Source organism: Antechinus flavipes, chromosome 2 (assembly GCF_016432865.1).
Source record: "Antechinus flavipes isolate AdamAnt ecotype Samford, QLD, Australia chromosome 2, AdamAnt_v2, whole genome shotgun sequence".
Taxonomy (NCBI): domain Eukaryota; kingdom Metazoa; phylum Chordata; class Mammalia; order Dasyuromorphia; family Dasyuridae; genus Antechinus; species Antechinus flavipes.
In genome coordinates, this window is record NC_067399.1 from 41,162,091 (window position 1) to 41,171,395 (window position 9,305).

The 9,305-nt window shown below is 44.0% G+C and overlaps 1 protein-coding gene across 1 annotated transcript in view; it reads right to left on the reverse strand.

The window, feature by feature from the left end:
• LOC127547647 (lysosomal protective protein-like) overlaps positions 1-8,985 on the reverse strand; it is a 14,920-nt gene extending 5,935 nt beyond the window's left edge. Inside the window, exons 1-8 of the mRNA XM_051974592.1 lie at positions 8,807-8,985; positions 7,636-7,747; positions 7,381-7,515; positions 6,732-6,890; positions 6,022-6,113; positions 3,097-3,181; positions 2,443-2,592; positions 641-771 (exon numbers count right to left, since the gene is read on the reverse strand). Of these exons, the coding sequence (XP_051830552.1) occupies positions 641-771; positions 2,443-2,592; positions 3,097-3,181; positions 6,022-6,113; positions 6,732-6,890; positions 7,381-7,515; positions 7,636-7,747; positions 8,807-8,976 (1,034 nt within the window). The 5' untranslated portion in view covers positions 8,977-8,985. The remainder of the gene's footprint in view (positions 1-640; positions 772-2,442; positions 2,593-3,096; positions 3,182-6,021; positions 6,114-6,731; positions 6,891-7,380; positions 7,516-7,635; positions 7,748-8,806) is intronic.
• Between the last annotated feature and the right edge of the window lie 320 nt (positions 8,986-9,305).

Sequence of the window (9,305 nt, forward strand, 5' to 3'; positions counted from 1 at the left end):
TAACCCAAGAACTTAGTCTTGTCAAATGGCTCAATAACAGAAATGATTAGTTTATTAATAAACTATATTTTTATATAGTAAAGAAGATACTGTGGTTGAATGAATGGATGAGGATTTATTAATCCCTTACTAAATTCTAAATTCTAGGGATAATAGGAAATGTGGATCAAAATGACATTATCATGATGACCATGGAATCTTTCCATTGATTTAAAACTGAAATCTCCTACATATGTGTCTCCTCCATTAGAATGTGAGCTCCTTGAGAATAGAGATTGTCCCCATTTTTATTTGTACCTTCAGTACTTAGCACAGTGCTCTGCACATATTAAGTGCTTAATAAAATCTTTTTCATTAAACTCATTCATCTGTTCATTGATCATCAGTTTCTTGATCTGAACTCAACAATTTCTCTCCACTGAAACACAATCCTCCCACTTAACCTTCTCCCTCCACCATATATGTGTGTGTGTATATACATATATATATCTGCTCTTGTTAGTAAGCCCCAAAGGAAATCACCCAAAGTTCCACTGGGAGCTTCCCCAGTTCTCTTCTCTCCCTTGAGCAAGGACTATGTAGTCATTTGAAGGACCAAGAGACTTTTCCCAATGCACAGAACAGCAAAAGACCGACTCACTTGCAAAGTTCCCAGTTAGGAAGGAATCCAGGGATGTGGAGGGCCTGTCTCACATTGTTCTGGTTCATCCACACATACATAGCCGTGGCATTGATGCACTGGGGAACTCCTGGGATGGGGGCTCCAGGGGGCTAATGGCCAACAAGGGAAAAGGGTAAAAGATTCAGGGAGGAAACAGGTCAAAAGCCCAGAAACCTCTGGAACTGATTCTTGAGTTGCTCCCTCCCATGCCTCCTACCCCAAGACTGAACCTTCACAAAATGCTCTTTGAGATTTATTCATTTCCCCTTTTAGGGTGCCTCTCCCCTCTCTAACAACACTCAGTTTCCTTTTTAACCCCTCATCCCAAGACCAGCTCTTCCTTCCCAGCTGTGCTCCCATCACAGTAATAATATGGACCTCATTTTATTCTCACGATTCTGTAAGTAGTATAAGTTTTATCATCTATTTTAGAGATAAGAAAATTGAATCTCTGGAGGTTACAAGACCAGAGTTCTTTCAACTACATCAAATACCTCCCTCTATCCAGGGTATAGCAGAGGCAGTTTCAAAAAGGAAATAGAGGGTAAGGAAAACAGATGGAACCCAGGTAATTTTAAAACCTCAAATCATTTTTGAGTGATACTTCCTGGGAGACCCTGGGCTAGGCACTGAAGGAGATTCACAAGTTAGATGAAACAAGGACAAATCTAGAGTGAATGAATGAATGGATATAGCACTTGTCCTTGCTTTGTATAAAACTCTGGTGAGCTCTGGAAGTACAAACAGAAGTACAATAGTGCTTACTTTAAGGAGCCCATACTCTTAAGAGTAGGGGGTCATGAACACACACAAATAACTATGATATGAAAATAAAATATATAAAATGCATAATAATTATATTGGAGAGGGTCATATATGAATCGTGAGGACCTAGAAAGGGTCATTACTGGCCTGGGCGGATCAGAGAAAGCTTTTGAGGGGAGGTAGAGTATGAATTGGGCTGCAAAGAATGAGGAATTTATCCTGTGAAGAGGGAAGAGAAAGGCATTTCAGGCAAAAATCTTCAGAAGGGGGTGAATATCACCATTATTGACTTTTCTTTTGAACTTGTACAAATTTTAGGTTCAGTCTACTCAGCACACACATCTCTCCTCGACTCCACCCTATTAGGGCCAAGGTTTCCTTGGTACAAAATGTTCCCAGTAAACTGTTACAATATATTTTTATCCTATTAGATCAAGAACTCCCTTTAAAACATAATTTTTTTTTTGGATAATCGCATCTTAAATCAATTGGTTTCCTTTGAAATACTAGATTTATTTCATGCATTTAAAAATATGATTCTGAGAAGGGCCCTGGAGGTTTTGTCATAATACCAGAGGTCTATGACATAAGAAAGGCTAAGAATCCCTCCATTAATTTGATTAGCATCTTGAGATCCACCTCTGTGCCTCTTTTTATGCTAGTGCCTGCTAGTGCCTTGGTCTTAATGTTTGTTGAATTAAATTGGAGTCCCTTCTTTTCTTCTAATTAAATCTCAGAGGCGTAACAATCACTCTCCTCAGATCACATAATATTAGCACTGAAAAATATTGTAGAGGTCATTTAATCAAACCCTGTCATTTTATAGATGAGGACAATGGTGTCCCCAGAAGTTAGGTGAGTTGAGCTGGGACCTGATCTCGGTCTCCCAACTCCAAATCTGTCCCTCTTTCCATCACACCATGAGGTGAACCCCCTTTCAGGGCTGCTGCCCAGCAGGACTCAGACCAACTCAGACCAACCCTGCCCTCTGCTTACAAAAGGTCATTCTTACTTACCGGGACAGCCACATTGAACTGGTACTGGCGATACAGGTTGCTCATGTCAGCCGCATAGCGCTCCTGGTATCCCGTTGCCCCCCAACAAGGCGAGTACAGATTGTAGATATTGAGACCCACACCCTGGATCATTCTGTAAGCCTCCATCAACTGTGGAAAGAGCAGGTGGGGGGCACTGTTAGACTGCCCACACTTCCTGGTCCCGGTTCTCTTCCTTCCACCCCTGCCCACCCTAAAACTGCCCATCCCTAGGTAGCCCTGCCCAAGGTAAGGATGGGGTGGGATGGAGTAGTGGGATTGGGGTAATCTGGTTCAGAGATTACCCAAGAAGAGGGAACGTGTACTCCCCCAGCGTTGTCCAGACTAGATCCTCCAGGATCCCAAAGGCTCTCTTGCCTCCCAAGTGCAAAAATCAGGTTGCCCTCCGAGGTCTGGGGCACTCGTGCCCGAGTTTCATCCCGAAGCCTTCCAGATCTGGGGTCGGGCTATCCCTTCCTGGGGAAGGGTCCCCCACCGCCCCCCGCCCCTCCCCGCCCAGGAATCCACGGAAAGGGGGAGAACTACGAGGCCGGATCGTGGCTGGGGTTTAGGGGCAGCCCGTGCGCCCCTCTGGCCGGCCTCCGAACCTCCTGGGCCGAGAAAGATAAGGCTTACGGAATCTAGGCACTGGTCCTGGTTGTTGTTATAGAAGTTGCAGACGCCCTCGGAGCAGCAATAGGTGTTCAGGGACTCCCAGAGGCTGCGGGCAGAGTGCGAGGGGAGTGAGAAGCGGGGGAAGCGCGCGTGGGCTTCGCGCTCGGTCCGCCCCCAGAGGGAGTTTGCAGCAGGGCAACCCGAGCCATCCTCCAATCCCCAGGGGCACGGCGGGGGCTGGGGGAGGTGGAGGGGTGCTCTCAGGCCACCACCTCCTGCCACCCTTGCGTTACTGATCTCTGAGACTCAGTCACCCTCTAGGCAAGTGGTCCCCTGGGCTGGAAGCAGCGACCCTATTTGACACCATTATCATTTCTGATGGTCCGCATTCGAATAAGGGCGACCACTTTGGGGCAGTCAGTATTCACACTAATTGGGAGCTGGCTGGAATCTCGGTAATTCCCCTCTACCCCCCAAGGCTCAGTTTGCTCATCTATAAAATACTAAGGTCAGCAAAATGTTTGACAATTATTTTCTTGCTTGATCCTCTCAACAACCTTGGACTTGGACTCTATAATGTCTTTCACCTCGAAAAATGGAGCATCCTAGAGCCCGTTAGGCTTGAACTAAGGATGAGTATCATTCTGGGGGCTCGTCCATTTAATCAACCAATCAGGCAACGAGCATTTGTGTAGCCCCCTCTATGTACCCAGGCCCTGCGCAGGGAACTTAAATTCTACTGAGAGCTTTGGGACGCCCCATGTAGAGGCACTTTTCATGGGAGGAACAGGAAACAAAGCAGGAGCCCTGAACTAAGATATGGCTGATCAGAAATTTGGTGCATGAATGCAAAGGGATGTCACTGGACGTATGGAGAATGCAAGGAGGCATGGAATGATGCAAAGTGGAGGAAATGAAATCATAGACATGGAGCACAACGTTATAAATGGAAAGAGTACCCATAATACCAGCAAAAAAAAAAAAATCAAAATCGAATGTTCCCTGGTTACAAACACTGAGCTGAACTCCAAAAAAGAGATGGAGGAAGCAGTTTCCTTCCTCTTTTGCAGAAATTCAAGACTGAAGGTGCAACCCAGTACATTTTGTTGGTGAGTTTACCAAGTAGGTAAATTGGTTGCATCTCAAACATCAATAGATCCATGAAAGACATTGTGTTTTACTGGAAAGAACCTTTATATTCCTGTAGCCTAAAAGTGCCAGGTTCATAGTGGGTGCATAATAAATACTTGATTGATTGATTGGCTGACTGGTAGATAGAAGATCTCCATTGGTATTCTTGTAGCATTTTTCCTTCCTCTTTATTTTTCATTATAAAGGATGGCTCATTGGTCGAAAGAGATGAAGGGACTAAACTAATGCAAGTGATTAGAGCTCTGGGCCTGGAGTCAGGAAGACCCAAGTTCAAAAAAAAAAAAAAAGTCCACCAGCACATGCTTACTAGTTCCTCCTCTGCTCCCCTCTCCTCCCTCCAAGGTTTTTAATCCTTTGATGATCTTAGTTTCCTCATCTGTGGGGGCAATAATAGCAACCACTCCCAGGAGTGTTGAGAGGATCAAGTAAGAAAATAATTGTCATCAAATTGTTAGTCTTAAAAATGAAAAGGGAGAACTGGCCACTAATGAAGAGGAAATTAGAGCAATAATTAGGAGTTACTTTGCCCAATTTTATGCCAATAAATTTGATCACTTAAATGAAATGGAAAAATACCTTCAAAAATATAGCTTGCCCAGATTAACAGAGGAAGAAGAAAATTGGTTAAACAGTCCCATTTTAGAAAAAGAAATTGAACAAGCAATTAATCAACTCCCTAAGAAAAAATTCCCCGGGACCAGATGGATTTCCATGTGAATTCTACCAAACATTTAAAGAACAATTAACTCCAATGCTATATAAACTATTTGAAAAAATAGGGATTGAAAGAGTCCTGCCAAATTCTTTTTATGACACAGACATGGTACTGATACCTAAACCAGGTAGGCTGAAAACAGAGAAAGAAAATTATAGACCAATCTCCCTCATGAATATTGATGCTAAAATCTTAAATAAAATATTAGCAAAAAAACTACAGAAAATTATTCCCAGGATAATACATCATGACCAAGTAGTATTTATACCAGGAATGCAGGGAAAATAATTGTCCAACACTTTGCTGACCTTAAAGCACTCAGTCAATGCTAAAGCTCTTAGGAAGGAGAGATTAAAAACAAGAGACATTAAAAAGGTTTTAAATTTCTACAGCATACAAAGCCACTTTGGAGGTACACAGAAATGAATAAAATAGGCCCAGTTCTATTGGAATTTTTAAACCTAGAGGGAAAATAAGATATATATGACTCTGATGATCAGAGTAGCAATGGCTTATAACTAACTGGCAAAGTGCTTTATATCCAAGATCTCCCTGGAGCTCATAAAACCTACAGGAGAGCTCAGGGAAGGACAGTCTCCATTTCATAGAAGAGAAAACTGAGTCCCAGAGAAGTTTGCCCAAAACTATGTAGATTGTGTCCACTCAAGAATACCAATGGAGGTCTTCTGTCTACCAGTCAACCAATCAATCATCAGATATTTATTATGTACCTACTATGTGCCTGGCCCTTCTAGGCTACAGGAATATTAAGGCTCTTTCCAGTAAAACACAATGCCTTTCATGTATCTATTGCTGGTTGAGATGCAACCAGATTACCCATTTGGTCCATCTTGGTGCAATTTCTTTCCTCACAATTGCAGTATCTATTGCCTTCTTATTTTATTTTATTTTTTTTAACAAACAAGTTTATCTGGCTGTCCCTGCCTTTTCCTCAAGCAAGCAATGCATCCCGGGCTACATGAGATTGGGGGGGGGGAGGGCGGGGGAGGCAACTTCCAACCTTTCTGAAGTTTGAGGGGAGAAGAGAGACAGACTCACAAAGTTCCCTCTGAGCTTACTTGTCTCCAATGATACCATGGTAGTAACCAAACTCAATCAGCGTCTCATCGTTGAGCTGGTAGTTGTTCATTCCATTCCCTACACCAAAGCCCTGGATGAGAAAGAACACCATGTAAATCCAGGAAGCCCCAGCACAGACAGGCTCCCCTGCTTTTCCATCCCAGATCCTCTGTGACCAAAATGCATTGGCTGAAGAGAGACAGATTCCTTTGTGTTAACTTCTGGGGTTGGAAGACTGGCTGGTAACTGGTTCAGACACGGACAGACTCCCTGGGGTGTATGGGGTGTTCCTGAGGACCAGTATCTCTGACGTGAATCCTTTTTGATCCTATTTGGGATTTTCTTGGAAAAGATACTAGAATGTTTTGCACAAGCCTCAGACCTGTCAGTGAGTTGGATGTCAAGACTTTCCCTGGTGGAATGGGTGATGAGAACAATTTATTCCAGTGGCCACAAAGGCAGCTCAAGCAAACACTGGGGAATGCTTAGAGCTTGGTCAGACACCAAAGACACCACAATTATACACTGTGTGCTGGGCCATTGCCAATTGCCTTGACTTTTGTCCTGCCACTGGACTTCAAAAACTTAGGGAGAAAGAGTGAGGCTGACAATTTAGTGCAACTCTGCCTCATCTCAACCCAATTCATGCACAAGTCGTGCCATTGGTCTTCTTCACAAATGAAGGATAAATAATAGCATCTATACTGACCTTAAAGTTGATGGAAGCTGGACCCTTAACAATCTGAGCACTGAGAGAGGGCACGTAGACCCCCCCATAGCTCTCTCCGAACACATAGAAGTCATTGCTGGTGAAGCTGGGGAACTTGGCGAAGAAGCTCTGAAGGGCCTGGTAATTATCAGCCGCCACCTGCAGACCCAAACCAAATGGTCATAGAGTCACAGAAAGTCAGAGCCGTAAGGGACCTTGGAGGATAGAATGTCAAAACCAAAAGAGATTTTCTTTAGAGCTGGAAAGAAATAGAGTTCTAGAACCAACAATGGTAGATGAAAGAAAACTTAGGAAATAAAATGCTAAAACATGGAATGACCGGACAAAACCTTTGAAGATAGAATGTGTGGGCTCATCAATGTGACTATAGGAGCTGGAAGGGACCTAAGAAAATAAAATATTACAATACGGAGAGACAGCTGGAGGGAGTTTCTTAGAACATGGAATGAGAGCTGGAAAGAATCTTAACAGATAGTATCATAGAATGCTAGAGACTTTGAAATCATCTAATCTAAATCTTTCTCGATTTATGATGGGGCCATTTTGTTCTTGGATTTAAAGGTACGTGAGCCATCCTCCTCCCACTCTCACACAACAGGCTCTGTCCCTTTTCTTCATGTCCACTTACCTGCTGATCATTAATTTTATAGTTCTGGCTAGAGGAGTAGGAATAACCCACTCCAGCTGGTGACTCCAGGTACAGCACATTAGCCACTAGATTCCAGCTATAGGGGTTCATGTAGAGGGAACCATCATCATTTATCTGCACAGAAAGAGAGAGACAGATGGCATTGGCCCGCACAAAGCCACCACTCACTGTTTCAGATTGGAAGCCAGGAAAGCAAGGAAACCTCCCCAAACCTGGAAATTTCCCCCTCCTCACCCTGAAGGGGCCATTCTCTGCCAATAAGCCTTCCATGGAACTGCAACCAGGGCCTCCATTGAGCCAAAGCACCAAGGGGTCGGACTCAGGGTTTCCTTGGGATTCCACAAACCTATAAGGTCAGGAAGAGAAAAATCCATCTTCTCTGATGAGGTAGACAGCTTTTCTAAACAAAAACAGGTTCACAGAGAGGGCTTCTTGTTCCTGAAAATAACGGGGAATGGAATGGGAACTTGGGAGCTAACCATGAATTTTTGTATTGGCCAGATAAAAGGAAATTACTTGAAATGCCTTTTAAAAATCACTATAACACAACATTAGGGCTTGGTCTGACACTTGTAAAACTGGAAAAGTTCCAGGATCCAGCTTCAGCCCTTCTCCTAGCGATACAGTGATGGTACTCTTGTTTCCTGGGGCTTAGAGGGTTTTTGGAGGGGAGTGGTTAACTCTTCATCTTTCCCTTCCTTGTCTGTTCCTTTGCACCATGTCCAGCCCCCTATCTCTTGTATTTTGTTGATTAATTGAGAAGAGGATCAGGAAGTTTTTCTTTTGTATTGGGAAGGGGTTGAGTGATTGACTTAGGCTCATAAGACCATAGGATGTAGACCTGGGAGAGAACTTTGAGATTATCTTGTCTGATCTCATCATTCCAATAAGGAATATGAACTTCAGAGAAGTTAAATAACTTTTCCAAGTTCACATAGCTAATAGGAGGCAGAGCCAGAATCCGAGGATCTACTTCTCCTTCTATAAGACCACAATGTGGTCTCCGACCTCATTCTCTTCCCTTACCTTTTTCTGAGTTCCCAATGCATCCCATGGAACTTTAATGAGTGATACTCTGGGAATCTCAGCCTCAAGCCTAGAATCCTCAAAGGGATCTATGGAGAGATTTCTAGGGGTCTGTGAATTTAGGCATTTAGATTGACATTCACATTGATTTCCTTTGTAAGCCCATATAAGCATGATTTTGAGAAGGGTCCACAGGCTTCCCTAGTTTGTCCAAAGGGCCCGGGATACACAAAGGTTTTATCCCCAAAGCTTGGCTGATAACAGAGCAGAGGCAGGGGTCCTGATCAAGGAGATTGAAACTGCCATCTTTTCCCCCAGTACTGATGCTGTCTGGCCTGGGCAAGTCTAAATCGGATCCCTCTCACGTCCAGGAACTCACCAGTAATGGAAGTATTTGTCAGAGCCGGCCTGGAGGTAGCCAGACCACTGCTTGAAGTTGGGCAGCTCAGCCAGGCCGGGCAGGGAGGTGATAAGGTCTGGGGCGTATTGGCTGGTGCTGAGGCCCCAGCAGAGGCCGGAGAGGACCAGGAGGCTGCACAATAGCTGCATGGTAGCTGACCTCTAGGACTGAAGCGCCCCACTAGCTTCTCCCACTTTTATAGTCCTGCTGCTGTTTGTTCCATTGATAACTACTGATAGACATGACCTGCAGGCCAGCTTGGTACCAGCCATTGAACTGCTCACCTGAGGAGGGGGGGCAGTATTCACCTTGAATGTCATCAAGATTTACACAGAGTAGCCCCAGTCCCTAATCTTCTAGAGGGGGTAGAGTACGAGTTATTCTGGGAACAGGGTTATGGGGCTTAACACCTTAAGGAAAAAAGGAAAAAAAAACACCTTAATCTTCAGGAAAGTCCTAAAATCATGGATTTGTTTTA